The following is a 22,484-nucleotide window of genomic DNA, read 5'->3' as shown; positions in this document are numbered from 1 at the left end:
GGTGAAACTCAGCAGGCTTGGCAGCATCTTCAGTAAGAAAGCACAGCGAACGTCTTCATTGATTCTTCTTCAATGCATCTCAAGATTAGTGAAAGTCTTGATTTTATTTTGAGAGAAAATATCTCAAGAGGCGCACAGCCTTTAGTCTCAAATTCAAATACCAGACATCAACACACCATTCCCATCAAGGGGAAAATTGCCAAGTATCTCTCTTCCACTGCTAATCAAAGAAAAAATAAGTGCTATAAAGAAAAGGAGAACCAAATGGTTTCATTCAAACATTACGACCAATTTAGATCACTCACACAATAAATTGTATTTCTGTAGCACTGTTAACTTCATTAAAGCTGTGCCAAGGTGCTTCACAGAGAGTAAATCAGACCAGAAAGTTACACTGAACCAACAATGAGACAGTCGGAAGGTAAGAGGTGGGTTTTTTTTAAAGGAGGAGAGATGCAGATGCGGAGAACTCCAAAGAGGGAACTGCTCCTGAATATTATGAGAGACAAAAGATTTATTTTCAGAACAACAATTTCCAAACTGCAAACAGTTAAAGACATCTCCAGATGATACCAGGGAAAATCATCTAACACATTTTACTATTTATTGCATTTTTATAATAAGCTACCCAAAATAAGCATGAAAACTCTGGACGGATGGTTAAGGATGATAAGAAAATGCAAAAGAAAAATATTCACTAATACACCACTTTATTGACTACTGGATGATTTTGTGGCAAATTAAATACTTTTGAACTTTGCTCAATGTTGTTGGGAATATATCAGAACTGAGAAACAGAAAAGTAAAATTTGTTTTCTCCGAGCTGGTGCACTTGCTGAAATTTCAAATAAAACAATATCTGTAGATTTAGCATACAAATATCAATAAGTAGAAGTGACATGATGACTCAAGGCGCAAACCGAATTTATGTCAAAAAGGCATAAATATGACAAGAATATTGAAATTATGTTTATTTGGATTGTTACTGGTGAATACACTCAGCAGCATCGTGTATTATGTGGTGCAAACCTGACAACTTTAGGGAGATTGCGACATAATGATAATTGTATCTAAAAAGTAATCCATTGATAAAGTAGGATGTCAATTTTAAAATCATCCTCTTTTCTAATCTCACTATGGCCTTGCCACACCATACCTCTGTAACATCTCTAACATGGGAGATAGATGATGGCCTAGTGATATAACCACTAGACTGTTAATTCAGAGACCCAGATAATGTTTGAATCCCACCATGGCAGATGGTAGAATTTGAATTCAATAAAAGACTAATACTGATAATGACAAAACTGTTGTCACCTGTCAGGGGGAAATCCCATTTGATTCATGAATGGAAAACCGAAATCCTCCAAGACATCTGCCCACCTTTAATTCTGACTTCTTAAGCATTGCTGATTTAAATTGATCCACCAGTGATTCCCATTTCCTTGACTGCCAAAGTGTCATGCTCTGAGACTCCTCCCCCCCCAAAAAAGCTGCCTTTCTTTGACCATGAAGATAATCATTAAAACCTACCTCTTTATTAAGCTTTTAGTCAACTGCTGTAATACCTCCTCAGGTTTGATGTCAAATGTTGTTTAATTAATTTAAATATCTTTATTAGATTGGTGAATTATCTTAATAATCTTGAAAATATCAGGGAAATCACTTTGTTTTCAACCAAAAAATATAACAATTTTTCCTTAAATTCCTGGTAACCAGGAATCTTTGTGTGTCTGGCACTGTACCCTGTCGAAGACAATAATTTCCTTCCTATAATGGAGTGACAAATAACACGTCTGTTAGAATCAGACTTTCTGAAGTTCACCAGGAAGAAAAAAAGATAACATTCATTTCCTAAAAAGCGCACAGAACCGTTCCTCTGAGGATTCAGAAGGGACTACCAGTTCTATGTGAGAGGAGGAAAAGAACAAAGGTGAAGTTTCCTTGTTCAAAATAAACACTCAAATCCACTGCTATTGTCTTAGGAAAGAGTCTGGGAGGTTTGATGTCTCTAGGTAGTTCCCATTATGTTCTTTAATTCATTCCTGGCATTTGAACATCTCTAATTACCCCTTGATCTGAATGCATTGCAAGGACCATTTCTGAGGTTGGTTAAGCGACAGCCATATTGCTATAGGTCTGGAATTCACATAGGCCAGACAAGACAAGGACATCCAATTTCCTTTCCTGAATTAGTGAACTAGATGGGTTTTTTTTTAATGAAAATTGACCGTGGTTACATGGTTGTTATTAGGTTGGCTTTTAATTTCATAGAACATAGAAGAATACAGCGCAGTACAGGCCCTTCGGCCCTCGATGTTGCACCGATCCAAGCCCACCTAACCTACACGAGCCCACTATCCTCCAAATGCCTATCCAATGCTCACTTAAATGCCCATAATGAGGGAGAGTCCACCACTGCTACTGACAGGGCATTCCATGAACTCACGACTCGCTGAGTAAAGAACCTACCCCTAACATCTGTCCTATACCTACCCCCCTTAATTTAAAGCTATGCCCCCTTGTAATAGCTGACTCCATACATGGAAAAAGATTCTCACTGTCGACCCTATCTAAACCCCTAATCATCTTGTACACCTCTACCAAGTCACTCCAATGAAAACAACCCCAAGTGCCTCAGCCTTTCCTCATACGATCTTTCTACCATACCAGGCAACATCCTGGTAAACCTCCTCTGCACCCGTTCCAGTGCCTCCACATCCTTCCTATAGTATGGCGACCAAAACTGCACACAATACTCCAGATGCGGCCGCACCAGAGTCTTATACAACTGCAATATGACCTCAGGACTCCGGAACTCAATTCCTCTACCAATAAAAGCCAGTACGCCATATGTCTTCTTCACCGCACTATTTACCTGGGTGGCAACTTTCAAAGATCTGTGTACATGGACACCAAGATCCCTCTGCTCATCCACACTACCAAGTATCCGACCATTAGCCCAGTACCCCATTTTTTTATTACTCTTACCAAAGTGAATCACCTCACACTTAGCTACATTGAACTCCATTTGCCACCTTTCTGCCCAGTTCTACAGCTTATCTATATCCCGCTGTAACCTGCCACATCCTTCCTCACTGTCTACAACTCCTCCGACTTTCGTATCATCCGCAAACTTGCTCACCCAACCTTCTAATCGCTCCTCCAGGTCATTTATAAAAATGACAAACAGCAATGGGCCCAAAACAGATCCTTGCGGAACACCGCTAGTGACGGCATTCCAAGATGAACCTTTGCCATCAACTACTACCCTCTGTCTTCTTCCAGCCAGCCAACTCCTAATCCAATTTCAGACATTTTAAAAATTGAACTCAAATTTCACATTTGCAATGGTTGATTTGAACTCATGTGCCCAGAGCATTAGCCTGGGGTTACAGATTACTAGTGTAGTGATATTGCTATTACACCACTGCCTCCTCGTGGTGTTCAGAAAAGCCACCCAATTCTGGAAGATTTCTCCCTGGTGAAGATACCGATTGTGGATTTTTTTTTCATATCTTGTCCAATCTGTGTCTCCTACTATATTGAGTTGCTTATCCTGCCCAACACCATTTGTACCATAATCTAGTCCAATGTCCACTCATTTTTTTGATCTTTTGTAGGAGTCTGGTGGCCAATCTTTTGTTGCCCATCACTAATTGCCCTTGAGAAAGGTGGTGTTGAGCTATCGTGTGAACTGCTGCAATCCATTTAGAATACATACACCTACAACTTTGTTAGGAAAAGAGGTTCCAACGTTTTAATCCAACAACAGTGAATGGACAATGACATGGTTCCAAGTAAGGATGATGTGTAGCTTTGAAGTGAACTTATATGTGGCAGTATTCCCTTGTATATACTGCTTTTATCCTTTTAGATTGCCGAGGTTATGAGTTTGTAAGGTGTTTTTGAAGGTGGTTTGGCAAATTGCTGCACTCAACATCAATGGTGGAGGACGTGAATGATTAAGGTGACGAATGGGGTACTAATCAAGTGGGCTGTCTTGTGTTAGATAGTTTAGCTTCTTGAGTGGCATTGGAACTGCAGTTGTCCATGCAAGTGGAGAGTATACATTGCACTCCTGATCTGTGCTTTGACTATAGGGAGAAAAGAGGTGAGATGCTGACTGCAGAATTCCCTGTCCCTTACATGGGAGCCATAGAAAGCTGTTCCAGTCAGTTGCACTTACTCAGTGGTAACCTTAAGAATAGCAGACTGGTAAGATTGAATCACAGCTATTGTTGTAGGTAATGTCAGAGAAACTGGGTTTTGGGGTCAGTGGAATCTGTAAAAAATCAGCCAGAATTGGACCTGTATCCTCACTGGAAGATTTGCTGTTACTGTTGGGGAGAATTTGAACTAACTTGGCCAGGGGTGGGATCCAGAGAGGAGGTTCAATGGGGGAGATGTGCAGTTAAAATTAGAAGAGACAACAAGGGAGTGAAGAAGACGTAGAAATTCTGGACAGTTAAGGCACAAGGGAGTTGGCAAAGTTTTAATGCAAGGAGTCTGACGTTCAAGGCAGATAAGTCAAGGACATAAATTAAAACATGGAGTGTGATGTAATAGCTATCACTGAGACATAGTTGAAAGAGAGGGGCAGGATTGACAGCTGAACATTCCAGGATATGTAGGTTTCAGGCAAGATAAGGAAGGAGTTATAGAGAAAGGGGTGTCACAATATTGATCAGAAAATCAGTTACAGCAGTAAGGAGGGATGACATATTCAAAAGCTTCTCAAATGAAGCCATATGAACAGAACTTAAAAATCAAAGAGGAGCAATCACATTGCTAGAGGTGTACTATTAGCCCCTAAACAGTCCATGTAAAGGAACAGATTAGATTAGATTAGATTACTTACAGTGTGGAAACAGGCCCTTCGGCCCAACAAGTCCACACCAACCCGCCGAAACATAACCCACCCAGGCCCATTCCCCTACATTTACCCCTTCACCTAACACTATGGGCAATTTAGCGTGGCCAATTCACCTAACCTGAACATTTTTGCACTGTGGGAGGAAACCGGAGCACCCAGAGGAAACCCAAGCAGACGCGGGGAGAATGTGCAAACTCCACACAGAGAGTCACCTGAGGCGGGAATTGAGCCCGGGTCTCTGGCGCTGTAAGGCAGCAATGCTAACTACTGTGCCACCGTAGGGGATTTCAACTTATATAATATTAACTGGGGTTCTTACAGTGTAAAACGTTTAGAGGAAGCAGAATTCTTAAATTGCATCCATTTTTAAGCCAATATGTAGAAGGGCCTACAAGAGAGGAGGTGATCCTGAATTTAAATTTAGGTAATGAAGCTAGGCAAGTGATTGAAGTGTCAGTGGGGAGCATTTTGAAGACAGTGATTGTAACTCCATTAGATTCAAGATGATTATGGAAACATTACTCGAGATGGACATGAAATCAAAGTTTTAATAAGGTCAGGTATGATTTGGCTAGGGTGGACTTGGAACAGACGCTTCTGGGTAAATCTGTGTCAGAACAGTAGGACATAAGTAAATGGGGAGAGTACAGAGCCAAAATGTTCCCAAAAAATCCTGTGAAGCGTAGATATCGAGGGAGAAACAGGCATTGATAAAGAGAGAAAATGTTTATGGTAGATACCAAGGGGTCAAAACAGCAGACACCCAAGAGGAGTATAGAAGGTGCACAGAGAAAGGTAGAAAGAAAATGAGGAGAGCATGAAGAACAATGGCAAGGAAAATAAAGGAAGAGCCTAAGGTATTTTACATGTACATCAAGGATAAAAGGATAACTAGCAAAAAGGTTGGACCTATTAAGGACCCCAGTATGTAGGTAAGGTTCAAAATGAATACTTGTATCAGTGTCATTAGTGAGAGGGATGATATGGGTAGAGAGTTAGGGAGAAGGACTGTGATATACTTAAATAAATTAGCATAGATAGAGAGGAGGTTTTGTGTGGTTTGGCAGGCTCAGAGGTAGATACATCTCCAGGGCCAAATGAAATGTAGAGTGAGACAAGAGAGGAAATAGCAGGGTCCTGGCAACAATTTTCAATTTTTCGCTGACCACAGGAGAGGTGCCAGCAAATTGGAGGATAGCCAATGTAGTGTCTTTATTCAAGAAGGGAACAAGAAATCAACTGGGAAACTACAATCTAACCTCAATGATGGGGAAACTATTGCATGCAATTCAGAGTGACAGAATTAATCTGCACTTGTAGAGGCAGTGTTTATCCAGGAAGAGTAAACATGATTTTATTAAATGGGGGTCAGTCTGCTCAACTTGATTATATTTTTTGAAAAGTTAAGAAGGTTTTAAATGAGGGAAATGTATTCAATATAGTCTACTTGGACTTGAGCAAGATTTTTGATAAGGTCCCGTATAGGAGACTGAGAGTGAAGATAAGAGCCCATAGAATACAATGAAATGTGGCTGATTGGATCCAGAATTGGCAAGTGGCAAGAAGCAGAGAGTGATAATCAAGCTGTGTTGAGTCTCTTGTGACTGGAAGCCTGTGTCCAATGAGGTTCCACAGGGATCAGATGCTGAGGCCCTTGCTGTTTGTGGTATATGTAAATAATTTAGACTTGAATGTATGAGACCAAAAGAGAAAATGCTGGAAAATCTCAGCAGGTCTGGCAGCATCCGTAAGGAGAGAAAAGAGCTGATGTTTCGAGTCTAACTGACTCTTTGTCAAAGCTGGGTATGAGGGTTGATCATTAAGTTGACTGGGTAATATGAACATTTTTGGGGTGGTAAATAGGAGGAATAACCTTAGATTTACAGGACAATATATGTGGTCTGGCCAAATGGGCTGATTAATGGCAAATGGAATTCAATGAAGATAATGGGCAGCAAGGTGGCACAGTGGTTAGCTCTGCTGCCTCACAGCGCCAGAGACCCGGGTTCAATTCCCGCCTCGGGCAATTGTCTGTATGGAGTTTGCACATTCTCCCCGTGTCTGCGTGGATTTCCTCTGGGAGCTCCGGTTTCCTCCCACAGTCCAAAGATGTGCAGGTTAAGTGAATTGGCCATGCTAAATTGCCCATAGTGTTAGGTGAAGGGGTAAATGTAGGGGAATGGGTCTGGATGGGTTGCTGTTTGGCGGGTCGGTGTGGACTTGTTGGGCCGAAGGGCCCTTTCCAAACTGTAAGTAATCTAATCTAAATGTGAAGTGATGCAGTTGGGTCAGACAAACAAGGCAGGGGAATATATGGTGAATGGTGGGACTCTAGGAAGCACCAAGGATCAAAGAAACCTTGGTGTGCATGTCCAAAGTCCCTTAAGGCAACTGGACAGGTACTTAAAATGGTTAAAAAGGCATTTGGAATATTTGCCTCTATGAGTCGAGGCATAGAGTTTTATAGCAGGGGGGTTATGCTGGAACTGCAAAAAAATTGGTTACATCATAGCTAGAATATTGTGTTCACTTCTGAAATCTATATTATAGGAGTGATGCAGTTGTACTGGAAAGGGTGCAGAGGAGATTTATCAGAATGTTGCCTGAGCTGGAGAGTTTTAGTTATGAAGAGAGAATGAATGCAGTAGGATTGTTTTCCTTGGAGTAGAGGAATTAGGGGAGTGGGTGGAACATGATTGAGATGCATAAAATTATGAGAGGCATTTTTGGGGTAGACCGAAAATTTTTCCCTTGGTGGAGGGATCGATGACCAGGGTCATACATTTAAGGTAAAGGGCAGAAGGTCAAGAATGGATGTAAGGAAACGCATTTTTCGCCCAAAGGGTGGTGGGAATCTGCAACTCAGTGCCTGTATGGGTGATATAGGCAGAATCCCTCAGAACGTTGAAGAAATATTTAGGTCTGCACTTGCGATACCAAGGAATACTAGGCTATGGGTCAAGTCCCAGAAAGTGGGGTTAGAATGGTTAGGTGGTTATTTTTGACCAGTGCAGAATCAGGCCAAAGGCCCTTTTTCTGTACTCTAGACCTCTATGACTCTATGCTATGAACATGAATTCTACCCAATCACAGTTCATTCAGCGTGCTTCATATGATGAAAAGTCCAGTACTTCCAAATCCTAGTTAATCTTGTTGATACCATTTTCTGATATGTTTTGCTGAAGTTATACTTTGTTTAGCATGATGTAATTTCTACATTACATCAACATTATCATGCCTTAAGTACTTCAGCACATGATGTAGTTATCAGTGAGTTCAACTTGAATTGTGCCAGTCATAGAACAACTGTGGACAGTGGTTTACTCTCATCAATGTCCCTTTGTTCTGTGAATCATAGATTCTGTTTTTAAAAATACATTAATTGTTTGTGCATTCACTTCATGTATAATCTATTCTCATATTATTGTCTTTCCTTACTACAGCACTTTTTTCATACACATGGAACTAGGCAATTATTAATCACAGCTTACCGAATGAAGGGATTTTGCTAATTGTCCATGTCTTCCTTGCCCATGATTAAAGGTCTCAAATAACTATATTTTATTTGTCACTCTCCTAATGTGATCCAGTCACTTAGATAAAGAGAAAAGACAGCTTTACATTTTGGATGTTAAACCTTGAATTGGAAACTGGAAGACAAGCGAGCCTTTTCCCAGCCAGACTAAACAAAGGGGTATGTTGAAGATGATGAGACATGAAGAGAAAGTGCTTAGATGTATATGGACCTATATACTTCATAAATTGAGATATACGTAAGTATGTGAAAGGAAGTTATAATGAGCCTAACTGATGTATTGGGTCCAGTTCTAGGAAGAAAAGATGATAGTTTTAGAGAGGTAGTGAAAATAAATGGTTCAAGCATTAAGAATTTCAGCTGCATTGACAGATTGGAGAAGCAGATGTTTTTCTCTTTTAAAATAAAAGTTGAGAGGAGGTTTGATAGGTGTTCAAAATGACTTGGGAGCAGGTTAGGCAATAGATCGAGAGAAACTAATTAATTGGCAGAAGCTTGAGAGTCAGAGGACACTAAGCTGATAGACAAAAGAGCAACAGTAATATGAGGAAAATCTTTTTTACACAGGAATAGTTAATATCTAGACTCAAAAGTCTAGGAGTGTGATCAAAAGAGATTCACATGTCTTTCAGAAGGGACTTTAAATCAAGGGTCCTGCCTGCCCTCTCAGATGGACACAAAAGATTCCAAGGCACTACTTTGAAGAAGAATACTGTTGTATTTGCCAATATTTCTCTCTCAACTAACGTCGTGAAAACTATTTTGGAGACCTTAGTTTTACAGACTCATTATTTTTTGACAATGTAAGTAGTAGGGGAAGCAGTTCATGTAGTATACTTGAATTTCAATAAGGCATTCAGTAAGATGCCCCATAAAAAGTATATGTACAAGATAAGAGCTCATGGAGTTGGGTGTTATACATTAGCATGTCTTGCTGCAATTGCACAGGGCTTTGGTGAGACCACATATTTCCAAATCAGAATGGTGAGTGGCTTAGAGCAAAACATGTTCCTATGTATCTGCTAACCTTGACCTTCGAGACAGAATGATCTTGGGTTTGGAAGGAATATTTGACAATGTAGAGACTGAATGGTTGTTTCTCCTCGCTGGGGAATCTAGAACAAGGGTGGACAGTTTCAGAGGAAAGAGTGGATCATTTTAGATTGTGATTAAGACATGTCTTCCTTCAAAAGATTATGAATCTTTAGAATCCTCTACCCCAGAGGGTTGTGAATGTCCCATTATTGAATATATTTAAGGCTCAGGTGGATTTTAGTTTGTTTCACAGAGAATCAAGAAACATGGGGTGAAGCTCTAAGATCAGCCATGAACATATTGACGGGCAGAACAGTCACTCTTTTTTTCATTCTTTGACGATTTGTGGGCATCGCTGCCCAGGTCAGCATTCATTTATTGACCATTTCAAATGTCCTTAAAGAAGGTATTGGTGAACCACCTTCTTGAACAGTATATGAGATGTAGAGACATCTAAAGTGCTACAAGAAAGGGTGTTTTAAGATGCTGGCACAGTGAAAGTGAAGGGATGGTGATGTAATTCCAAGTAAGGATGTGGTGTGACTTGGATGGGAACATTCAGGTGATGGTTTTCCCACGCATCTTCTGCCCTTGCCTTTGGGAACAATGACCATAATTCTGTAAGTTTAGGAATACTCGTAGACAAAGATGAGAGTGGTCCTAAGGGTAGGTACTAAAGTGGGCCAAGGCCAATTATATCAAAATTAGGCAGGACCTGAGAAATGTGGATTGGACACAGCTATTTGAAGGGAAGTCCACATTTGATATGTGGGAGGCTTTCAAAGATAGTTTAAAGATAGTGCAGGATAGACATGTCCCGTTGAAGGCAAAGGATAGGAAAGGCAAGATTCGTGAACCGTGGATGACAGGGGAAATCGTACGACTAGCCAAGAGGAAAAGGGAAGCGTCCATAAGGTTCAGGCAGCTAAGAACAGAATGGGCCCTGGATGAACATCGGAAGAGTAGGACCAGTCTTAAAGGAGAAATCAAGAGGGCTAAAATGGATCATGAAATAGCTTTAGCGAGCAGAATTAAGAAGAACCCCAAAGCATTTTATTTTTATATAAGAAGCAAGTGGATAACTAGAGAAAGGATTGGTCCACTAAAGGATAATTAAGGAAGGCTGTGTGTTGAACCTGAGAGAATGGATGAGCTTCTGAATGATTACTTTGCATCAGTGTTCACTGAGGAGAGGAACATGATGAATGTTGAGATTAGAGATAGAAGTTTGATTAGTCTGGATCACATTGACATAAGTAGGGGGAGATCGTGCCATACCAACTTAATAGAGTTCTTCGAGGAAATGACCAAATTGATAGATGAAGGAAGGGCTGTAGATGTCATATACATGGACTTTATTAAGGCGTTTGATAAGGTTCCCTATGGTAAACTAATAGAGAAAGTGAAGTCACATGGTGTGCAGGGTGTTCTAGCTAGGTGGATAAAGAACTGGTTGAGCAACAAGAGACAGAGAGTAGTAATTGAAGGGAGTTTCTTGAAATGGAGAAAGGTGACCAGTGGTGTTCCGCAGTGGTCGGTGTTGGGGCCACTGTTGTTTGTGAATACATAAATAATCTGGAAGAGGGCATGTTGATATGATCAGCAAGTTTGCAGATGAATATTTGTGGAGTAGCAGAAAGCATAAAAGACTGTCAAAGAATACAGGAGAATATGGATAGACTGGAGAGTTGGGCGGAAAAGTGGCAGATGGAGTTCAATCCAGACAAATGTGAGGTAATGCATTTAGGCAAGTCTAATTCTAGAGCAAATTATACAATGAATGAAAGAGCCTTGGGAAAAGTTGATAGGCAGAAAGATCTGGGAGCGCAGGTCTATTGTATCCTGAAGGTTGCTGCACAAGTGGCTAGAGTGGTCAAGAAGGCATACGGTTTGCTCGCCTTCATTGGACAGGGTATTGAGTGTAAGAGCTGGCAGGTTATGTTAAAATTGTACAGGACATTGGTTCAGCCACATTTAGAATACTGTGTACAGTTCTAGTCGCCACATTACCAAAAGGATGTGGACGCTTTGGAGAGGGTGCAGAGAAGGTTTACGAGGATGTTGCCTGGTATGGAAGGTGCTAGCTATGAAGAGAGGTTGAGTAGGTTAGGTTTGTTTTCATTAGAAAAAAGGAGATTGAGGGGGGACTTGATTGAGGTTTACAAAATCATGAAGGGTATAAACAGGGTAGATAGAAATAAGATTTTCCCCAGGTTGAAGGATTCAATAATGAGAAGTCACACTTTCAAGGTGAGAGGTGAAAAGTTTAAGGGGGATACACGCGGCAAGCACTTTACACAGAGGGTGGTGGGTGTCTGGAACGTGTTGCCAGCACAGGTGGTAGAGGCAGGCACAGTAGATTCATTTAAGATGCGTCTGGACAGATGCATGACTAGGTGGGGAGCAGAGGGATACAGATGTTTAGGAATTGGGTGATAAGTTTGGACAAAAGATTTGGATTAGCTCAGGCTTGGAGGGCTGTAAATTTTCTTTGTTTTTTGTTCTTGTCCTTGTAGCTGCTAGAGGTGCTAGATTGAAGAAAGCTTGGTGAGTTACTGAAGTGCATCATGTAGATGGCACACATTGCTACAATTGGACGTATTGTCCAAATCACACTGAATCTCAGCACTCTTCTCACAGCTCACTGTCCCACTCAGCTATGTGTAGTCTACAAACTTGGAGATATTACATTTAGTTTCCTCATCTAAATCATTAATATATAATGTTAATAGCTCAGGCCAAATCACTGATTCCTGTAGTATCTGGCTTGGCAGTGTCTACTATTTGGAAAAGGATCCTTTTATTCCCAACCCTTTCTTACCTGTCAGCCTTCCAGTTCTCTATATATGCCAGTACACTATCCCAATCCTAAATGCTTTATTTGTACATACTAATCTCTTATGTGGGACCTTATCAAAAACATTCTGAAAGTCCAAGTAAATCACATCCACTGGATCCCCTTATCAATTCTACTAGTTATATTTTTGAAGCGTTTTCACTTTCATAAATCCATGCTGAGTCTGTCTGCTCCTGTCACAGTTTTACAAGTGCTCCACTACGAAGTCCTTTGGAATTATCTGTAACATTCTCCCCATTATCGATGTCCAGCTGACTAGTCTTTAATTACCTGATTTCTCTCTACCTCCTTTTCTAAATAGTGTGGTTACATTAGCTGTCCCCAATACACTGAAACTGTGTCAGTCAAAATGATCACCAAAGCATCAACTATTTCCAAGATCATTCCATAAATAAGCTGGTACTTATCAAGGTCTGGGAATTTATTAGCCTTTGATCCTATACATTTCCCCAACACCACTTCCCTACTAACAGTGGCTTCCTTCAGCTTCTCCTTCTGACTGGAGCCCGCATTGCCTGACGTGTTGGGATATGATTTGTCTTACTTTGTGAACACAGAACCAAAGTATGTATATTAATTGTTCCCCATGATAACTTGCCCTGACTCTGATTAATTGCCAGAATTAATCACAGAATTCCCAGCCTCTGTCCTGCAGTTGTAGCCACGGTATTTATATGACTAGTCCAGTGCAGTTCAGTTTCTGGTTAATGGTATCTCCTGGGATGTCAGTGTGGGTGGGATTCAGTGGTGATGCCATCGAAAAGATAAAATCTTTTCTGTTGAAGAGAGTCATTGAGTGTTAGGAATGTAACTTGCTACATATCTGCCCAAGCCTGAATGTGGTCCAGATCTTCCTGCATGTGGACATCCACACTGCTTCCTTCTTGGCTGCTAAACATTGTGCAGTCATAGATCCCTTCTTTTGGTTTTATGACCTTCTACTTAATGTTCTTAAGTTCCTAACGGTGAGCCCCAGTAGAATCTTGACCCCATTTAAAGCAAACAAGAGATAGGCCCAGCGTTCAGCGTCCCTTGTTGTGTATTTGCAGCGCAGTATTATATGCTCAATGTGATGACCAGCTGGAAACCCGTCAGCGCCCGAAAGGCAAGCGTGGTGTAAAAATATGTGTCACATCGGGTTCAACTTGAGCGTTAGATATCTGATATGTGTAGCAGCTTCCTCAAGACCTTCCATCCCCATTTGTGTAATGTTTAAATGCTTCTCAACACGCAAATAAGGTTGTTTCCTTCCTGCCAACCGTGAGAATGGCAAAAGTTCCGACAGGAAAATCAAGCACATGAGGAAACGCACAACGAAACGTGTCCATTACCTCTAAATCGAAATTACACTCTGCTCCCAGCGTGACATCTATCACGACACCAAGCCAGAAACAAAGTGACTCATCGTACAGCCAAATGTGCGTCCAACTGTTCATGTGTTGGGCATAAAAGTAGATATTTATAACAAACTTGGCGAATTAATACATAATCTTGAATGCTGGGCAATGTCAGGATTACAGCGAATATCTGCTGGAAATCGGTTATTGCTGTAATTGGAAGTGCTTCAATGTTTTAAGTGTGGGTGACAAACTGATCAGATGTTGGTGGTCAGTTTTGGAAACAGGAATAAGCGACTGTGGGGGGGGGGGGGGGGGAGGGGGTGTTGGTAGCTTTATAAGACACAAAAGCTCATTTTTATCCACATTAACCACTACTGTTAGACCCACTCTAGTGGTCCTGTTTTACAAAATCATGGTGGGGGAGGGGTTGCAAATCAAAATAATGTCATTGGTGTTTCCCCCACTTCTGAAACTTCTATTTTGACTTATTCAGCGAGAAAACTGTAAAATTTTTCTATAATTGTCCGATGTTAGTTTTCTATCAATTGAGAATATAGATGACAGGCGATGCCGTTTTTCAGAACAGTTAAGCGATGTCCGCGGTTTGTAACGTTACCAAGCTGGCTGACTAATTTGAAATTAATTCGTACAGAGAGAAGGAGCAAACTGGTAGTGGACAGGACCAGATTCTGGAAGGCAGTCTGTCTGCCAAGATTCCTGCGACGTCACTGGGGTGTAACATTTCCGAGGGGAAGTTCACCGGAGTGGTATAAAAACACGGGACACTGAATACACAGTAGAAATGACCGGAGTGTAGTCTTGTCTGAATTGTATTGGATACATTATTCATGGGCTGAGATTTATTATTAACATCCAGTGATTTGTGAAACTTGCGCTGGTTTGCCTGAAGGGCACGGCTTTACTGAAGTCGGGCAGTGTTGGTACTGAACATGTAGAGGGCTTCACATTGGAGCTGTCTGTGTGACAACATTGGGCTGACATAGAGAACCGATACGTTCATAGCATCTGGAGAAAAGCCGTCTTCATTGACGAAAGCGTCCATCATTCCGCGCTGAACCAGAACACGGCACTTGCTTCACTTCAAGATGTCTTACATTTTAATAGCATTTATACTCTATAGCCAGATTGAAAATATAACTGCAGCGCGTAAGTAATATTCGAATTTACACATTCTACAAATTCTAAAAACCATGGCAACCGTAAAGAGAAAGAAGATTTGTAGTTTCTTCTGGCATATTGCAAATCGATTGTCTTGTCTTTAGGCGCTTTAGCCAAATGTTTAACCAACTATTCATTTATTGAAAGGATTCATTCTGATTCATACCGGTTACAGAGAACTGATTGCTTCATCTTCAGCGGGATGTCCCCACGGTTTCCGGCGAACCATCACTTGCTGGAAGTGAAAGCTCTCTCAGTGTTGGAGGTGTGAGTATCCTCCTGAAAAAGGGATGAATTGGCTAAACCAGTTTTGAATTTACGAAGAAGCTGTTCTGGGAAAGCAATCCTTCTCGCGACAGTAGCCTGTTTTAAGAAAAAAAATCTTAGTGAATTGTATCCAACAAGGTAAAGGTTAATTATAACAATGAGATAAACAAGGAGCGCAGTAGGTGCCCTTCATTCCCCTGTGACGCGTTCTGAATTCGAGATTACATTTCCTCAGTGGCAGTGCGCGAAAATTTCCTGTTAGAGTACCTGAGATAGAGCAGGCCACTCCGGGTTGCTGCGGAGCAACAAGAGGACAATGGGTGTGATTCTGGAAGTAATGTCACATAGTGCAGTGATCCAGGACTGTTGTTCTCAAATTCCCTTCTGGGGAGCTCAATGCTGTTCTCCACTCGCCTCACCTCCAGGTTCGCTCTCTGCGTTTCTAAAGGTCGCACGTTGATTTGCGATTCCAGCAGAGGCAGCAGTTCTCTTTCGGGCTCTCTCTTGACTCTTTTAATCATTCACATGCGCTGGATTGTGGTATAGCGAATCTCGCTCCATTTTCGGAGATGATGGACAGCTCCATCAGTTTGCAAACGTAGCTCCCACTTTCTGAAAACGGGATTGCAGATAAAGCGGAACATAGACTCTTTGGTATTTGTCCTGACACCCTTGTAATTCGACAATGTGGGAAATTAATTAATGATTCCTAATCTCTAACATGAGCAATAGTGCACATATAACTGGTTAACAGTGGGATTGGGGTGGATCAATGGTTAGCACTGCTGCCTCACAGCGCCTGGGAGTCGGGTTCCATGCCAGTCACGGGCAAACTTGCACATTATCCCCGTGTTTGCGCGGGTTTCCTCCGGGTGCTCCGGTTTCTTCCCACAGTCCGAAGATGTACAGGCTAGGTGGATTGACCTTGCTAAATTGCCCTGTAATGTCTAGGGATGGGCAAGGTGGGTTGGTCGTGGAAAATGCAGGGTAACCGGGAAAGGGTGGATTTGGGTGGGGTGCTCTTCAGAGGGTCGATGTTGGTCGAGGGGCCGAATGGCCTGCTTCCACACTGTAGAGATTCTATGTATTTTCGTTATTTGCGTCAGTGATTTCACTTAGAGTTCACAAGTCGAAAATTCTAATGAAAGCTGTCTGAAATGAAGACACATAATGCCTGACCTGTTGTGTATTTTCTGCATGTTCTGTGTTTTTTAAACTTTTCGGTAACGTAACTGTGGAATGGATGTAATTAGGCAGGTTCAGAACCTCCCGCCTGGTCTACTGAGAGATAGCACAAACCTTTCCGGAGCAGTGTGATGGGGGGCGGGGGGGGGGGGGGTTGAAGAAGCGGCGCGGTTCTGCCCCGCACGAAGACAGGAGGTGCTCAGTAGCTCGTCCTCACGCCCTCTTCATGGTCGTTTCAAAGCCAACCTACCGCAGCTCCTTTTGTAGCTGTTGAATGCTCGGGCACAGCTCAGGTGGTCTACATTGAGAGAACTGTTTGTGCATGACCTTAGGCACGAAGTGGGCAGGAAATAGAATGAATGGAAGATGAACAGTTGGCCCAGATCATATTCGCATCAAATTAATGTAAAGTCTAAACAAAATCATGATTCCGGCAGCTATGTGACATCAATAAAAATGCTTTACTAAGTGACAGCTTGAGTTGTAATACCATGATAGAATAAAATGTGAGTTATGTACAGGGTTCACCAGTAATATATAACGCTTACATCCCTCACAAAAATATAAAGTATATTAATACAGCGATCAACTTAAAATAAGAAATCAGTAAATGTCTTTCTTCAGCGCTTCTTCCTGAATGATTTTATTTGGTTCAGACATGACAAGGAAGGAAATAGGAATCTATGTTTTGATGTTAATACCACTGGACGAGCAATTCCAGACCCCCTGCCAATGTTTGATTTTAGTTATGTGGATAAATCCAAGACGTTAGGACGTTTCTCTTTGAAGAGAAGGGCTGAGAGAAGATCTGACAGAGCGTTTCAAAATCATATACACGAATAAGAAATGTTTGGAGGAATATGGGCCAAGCATAGACAGGTGGGACTAGTTTAGTTTGGGACTATGGTCAGATTGGACTGAGTGGACCGAATGGTCTGTTTCCGTGCTCTATGACTCCTCTATGAGTGTGTTTGATAGAATAGATCGGAAGAAACTGTACTTGTCAGTAAAAGGTTCAAGAACTGGAGGGCGTAGGTTTAAGGATTTAATGTGAGGAAAAACATGTTCACCCAGAGGGTGGTTGAAATTTGGAACTCAGTGCTTGTAAGGGTGGAAGGTGTTACCTTCATAACATTGAAGAAGTATTTAGATCTGCACGGAAGATACCAAGGTATCCAAGGGCATGGGCCAAGTGCTGGAATGTGGAATTAGAATAGTTAGGTGGGTTGTTTTGACAGGCTAAGATTCGTTGGGTCGAAGAGCATTTTTCCGTTTTGACCTCTATAACTCTGATTTAAAGTGCTTTGCAAAAATCTGCCTGGATGTGTGTGTGTGTGTGGGGGGGGGGGGCAATTAGGTTCAACTGAAGCATTCAAGACGGCATTGCACAATCGTTTGGATAGAAATAATTTGCAAGGGTACGGAGAAAAAGCAAGAGATATTGGAGGTTGGCAAAAAAAAAATCCAGCGGATGCTGGAAATCTGAAGCAAAAACATAATCGATGGAAAATCTCAGCAGGTCTTGCAGAATCTGTGGACAGAAATCAGAATTAGCGGTCACTGGACCCGAAACGGTCACTGGTTTCTCTTCACAGATGCTGCCAGACCTGTTTATGTTTATGTTTCAAATTGCAGCTAGGTACTGCTCCTCGTTTGAATAGCTTTTGCGGGCACGATGTGCGGAACAGCGTCTTTCTACATCCTAACAATCCCCTGATTCTTCTATAAAATGTGTTAATTCCAATTGAATCCACTTTGTATTATTTTGTATTGGAGTAAAGTGGAACTAAACTGAATAAACGAAAGAACAAACTCATAACTTGAATAAATAGAATGTTGGCATTTTGTGATAATTTATACAGGGAGTATAGTAATGTTACTGTAATGTATTTTCTGTATGTTGGTTAAGTTTCTTAGCGCAGGGGTCTGGGAACAATATGAACGTTCATAAAATGTAATTTCATGCGCATAACATATTTATGCTTCAGTAATGAAAATGGAAAATAAAGCACTAAGTTCAGTAAATTTCGGCGTGTCTATAAAATTAGCCACGGTGCAGAATCTATCCCTGACTGCCGGAATCTAATTTGTGCTGCTTTGGTTGCGAATTGATCTTTCAGGACCACTAGAACGTTCTAAGGATGCATGTTCAAAGGCTTTTTCAAAGCAATTCTGCATCAAATTTTCTAAAATGTCGCTAAAACCTAAATGTGTTTTGAACCAGGTATGACGCTATGAGTTTATACTTACAAACTCAGGCAATGTGCAAGGGTTTCCTCAAGGGGGCCTGTGAGAACCGTTTTCCTCCAATAACTTGGGCTACAAATGCAAAAGTGATTGTATTAACTGCATCGAGGAATGGAGGCAGGTCGGATACTGAGCGGCGAAACGTATAATTAAATAACGATTGTTCAAAGATAATAACTGCCCTACATTAAAGAAGGCATTTTCATTTCGATCGTAATGCCATTGTGATCGCATAATTCGCTATCACAACCGAAGACAGATGCTGATTATGAAAGAAGAAACTACATTTTTTTCGATAAATTTGACATTTTTGGCTGTAGGATTGTCCTTCACAACCGAACATCTTAAATCACTTCTTGGGATCATCAATTAGCTGAAAGCAAATCTCTAGCTGGCCAGTAATGATCTGAAAGCTCCTTTTTTGATAAGTCAACATTCAGCTTTTACATTTTAGTATTACAAATTCGATATTCAAATAATAGCTCCAACATTTTATTTGCTGCAACACTTTTTGCTATAGTGGCACTTTCACCATTCATCTTAAAATGCATAGTGTCATAATGAACTTTAACAAAAGGAAGAAGAGAAACTTTACTTTGGAACCAGGAAACGCGGAGCCACAGTCTCCATTCTGAAGCACAGTCACAGCGGGAGCATTGTTTAGTTGTCTGAGAGCAAAATCTTGGTAAATTAATGAGTGATTGATCAGCATAGTCACGACAGTAATAAAACACACTTTTACTCTTCTTCAGTTCCATTGTAGTAATCAAGTGCACCCAGGCAAAACGGATTAAGGCAAACAATTGGTTCCATGCTGATTATACAACAAATAAGTTAATTTAAAATGGACATTCTTAATATTTACTCAGAGTTTAGTGTGTTTTCCTTTCAGCATTTCCCTGCATGCGAGATGCTGCACTTAACTAGTGTGGGTGACAATCGCCAAAATTTGTATGTCCTTTTTTTGGCTTTATTATACATAGAGCTGCAGCATGTTGTTCAAACTTATCAACATTGACCCTAAATTGGAGGTCACTGCATCTAAAAACTTCACACTATGTAAAAGGGCCTTTTTAGTATGTCAATGTATATCATTGCTTTTCACTTCAGATTGTTCTGTTCTAAGACCTTAGGTCTTTCTTTTATATCTCTTGAGTGGTTCAGAAGGATTCATCTTACTCCATTGCAAAGCTTTGAGCCAAAGCTACAGGGGTGCTAGCTACCATAATGCATATAAATACTTATTTGCCTATTTTTGGTAGCATTGTGTCAATGAACATATACCTGTTGGCCTTTTAGGTTTATGGAGGCTAAGATGTAAATGGAGACACCTTTTTTTTTATCAGTTATAGAACTTTGATAGCTTTTCATCTTTATCATTTCTGAAGGATTTATATTTGACAATACATGGAACAATGCATGAGTAAATGGCTAATGAGGCTTGAAATATATGCAGAAAGACTATGCAAAACCATTGCGGCATGATTGATAACTTTATTGCAAGCTGAAGGCTATTTAGATCTTAAAGGTCAGGAGCTCTGTACACATCATGATTTGTTAAAGTGTATTAGATTTGTCTTCCTTAGTACTACGTTAATGTGATTCAAAGTACATTGATTGACAAAAACGTCAGTATCTCACAGAGATTGCACATATTGTAAAATTATATGAACTTTGTAATTTAAGTCAGTTATTTTTACTTAATGAATTTGTTAGCAAGGCAGTAATAAATAGTGTATTTTGAATGATGTCAAATTTTCTCATCAGTCACTTACATTCTTTCTTCCATACAAACTTTCACCCTTTATCAGTGTGATTCACTAAATCATAGTTTTTAATAAAATTGAGGCTGTTCTGAAGATTTGATCATATCTGCAATAATTCACCATATAATTAAATAATTACATGCCAACCTGATTTGGAAGTGAATATCTTCTCAGAAGTGCATCGCTTACTGCAGTTAATTCAAAGTTTGACAGAAAAGGTAATAATATGCATTGATATCATATTTATGAGAATTTTGGCAGGGAAATTTCTGATTGTGTGGTTATCTTTCTATAGTTTGGGATTACATTGTAGTGTATTTTAAACCAATAGCTATACAGAGAATTGTTTCATTTTAAGATGGTTTTATCACTTGCCCCTTGATACTTTTAAAAACAGTATATTTCTAGAAGAATAAGTGTTTACTTATATAATTGCTTCCATCTGAACCTATTTGCAATTGAATAATATTACCTATAATTCTAAGGGTAACTGCCTAACTTTACAATTTGCCATCTCTCAAATGATGTGGCACTTGTAGGGAATCTCTGCACAAATCTTTCCTACCATTTTCATTTTGAGAAGATTTGTATTTTTACATATATGCTGAAGGGCTTGCACGAGTAACAAAGAGTTAATATGCCCATGAAGTTTTCTTTTAAAAAGCCTATGATATGGGAATCTATTTGTCTTCAAACATTTTGTGTTTTTCTCAGCCTTTTTTTAATGTCACAGTCACAAAAAGTAGTCCCAGTTGGGTGTAGGTCATTGCAGTGTAGGCTCCTGATGGTCTCTTAGTGACAGACAAGTTGATAAATTACAATGCATTTTCAGGCAGTGACCCTTTAAAGAGACATGTTAAAGAATATGGAGGGTAGAATTTATCCTGTTGGAGATATTGACAGTAGAAATATCATCTTAAAGCTACTAATTATACAGCTAAGCTGATTTCTAAATTTGATCATCACTGTACTGGTGTAAAAAAATAGTTTGCACACGCGAATATATGTAGAATATGGATTGTATTTACAAAAAAACACACTTTTAGAATCCATTCATCACAGTTACATGTTTCTGCTGACATATTACATAAGAAATACATTGATATGCATCAACATTTTCTAAGGTGATAGTGTTCTCGGTGTAACAGAATATAAATTGTATTAAATAATTGCTAGGATAGCTACAAATTGTTGAACAAAGGATAATTAATTGAGTTATCAATGACTGTACTCAATTGTTTAAAAGGCTTTTCAAAGTTCTGATTGATTTCTTGCCTCGCTGTTAAAACAATAATTAAACCACGTTGAAAGAAGTATAGCATTTCATGTCATTTTGTGGCATAGATGAATAACTTAATAGTAGACCTAAGCTTATTTGTTGGAATAAGTTTGAACTTAATTTAAGTTGTACTGTTAGGAATGCTACTTAAAATGATGATTATATAATATATACACAAATAATCTCTACAAACTTTCAGCACACATTAAATGAGTGAAAACAATTGACACTACATATTGTATACAGTTCAAAAGTATGCATCTTACATTTTTAAAAGATTTGCAAGAGATTTGGACATTTTGGAAGTAGATAGTGGTAACATGAAAGCAGTTACCAGAAGCTGCACACTTTGGAAATTTTTCAAGAATTATTCTCAGGCAATACTGATTATCAAGGTAAAGATCAGGAGATCACTGCTGGGAAATTGAATTCTTTTCCACTTCAAGCTTTCATTGTAAGAGTTCAGCAGGTGAGAGAAAGCATAATTCATAATACTGGCTGTGAAATTTGGCTCCTTAGCTTCAACACCGCAAGTGTTCTTTGCCTTCAAAATGGTCTTGTGTGGCACATGCTGATATTCATTGGTTGCTGTCTAATATAAGAAGTGTTTACTGATTTACAGTGTTGTTTAAAGTTGCTGAAGACTGCAGGGTATGATGTAGTATGTGCTAAAAGAAAAATCAGGTTTGCCTTTAAGGATACTATATTCCTCTTTGACACAGCATGATAGTGAGAGTGGGCAAAGGCAAGACAAAGCAGTACAAGCTATTGGAAGAGGGAGGAGGAGGAGGCTATATTTGAAGGTATCAGGGTGCAATTCACCAATCTGAACCTCAGTTAGGAACAGTGGGCAGAATTTCATTAGTGGCTCATAATCAAAAGTAAAGAGTGAGGTTCTCAAGTTCTTCACCCTTACTG

At 40.1% G+C, this 22,484-nt stretch overlaps 1 protein-coding gene and 1 long non-coding RNA gene across 4 annotated transcripts in view; one reads left to right on the top strand and one right to left on the bottom strand.

Annotated features, from left to right (window-relative positions):
- Positions 1-101: 101 nt before the first annotated feature.
- LOC148149809 (uncharacterized) lies at positions 102-15,908 on the bottom strand. The gene is made up of 3 exons (XR_015757447.1): positions 15,357-15,908; positions 14,989-15,185; positions 102-489 (listed from the first exon to the last, which is right to left on the bottom strand). It is a non-coding gene; the product is annotated as an uncharacterized LOC148149809 (long non-coding RNA).
- flt1 (fms related receptor tyrosine kinase 1) overlaps positions 14,061-22,484 on the top strand; it is a 184,560-nt gene continuing 176,136 nt past the window's right edge. For all 3 annotated transcript variants that reach the window (XM_087988200.1, XM_087988199.1, XM_043692014.2), the window contains exon 1: positions 14,061-14,810. In XM_087988200.1, coding sequence (XP_087844326.1) covers positions 14,750-14,810 — 61 coding nt within the window. In that variant the 5' untranslated portion in view covers positions 14,061-14,749. The remainder of the gene's footprint in view (positions 14,811-22,484) is intronic.

The sequence above is a fragment of the Chiloscyllium plagiosum genome, unplaced genomic scaffold (genome assembly GCF_037043375.1).
Source record: "Chiloscyllium plagiosum isolate Xiang-an unplaced genomic scaffold, Cpla_swu_hap1 HiC_scaffold_6, whole genome shotgun sequence".
Lineage (NCBI taxonomy): Eukaryota > Metazoa > Chordata > Chondrichthyes > Orectolobiformes > Hemiscylliidae > Chiloscyllium > Chiloscyllium plagiosum.
The sequence above is the reverse complement of the archived record's forward strand: the minus strand, read 5'-3'. Positions and strand labels throughout refer to the sequence as shown.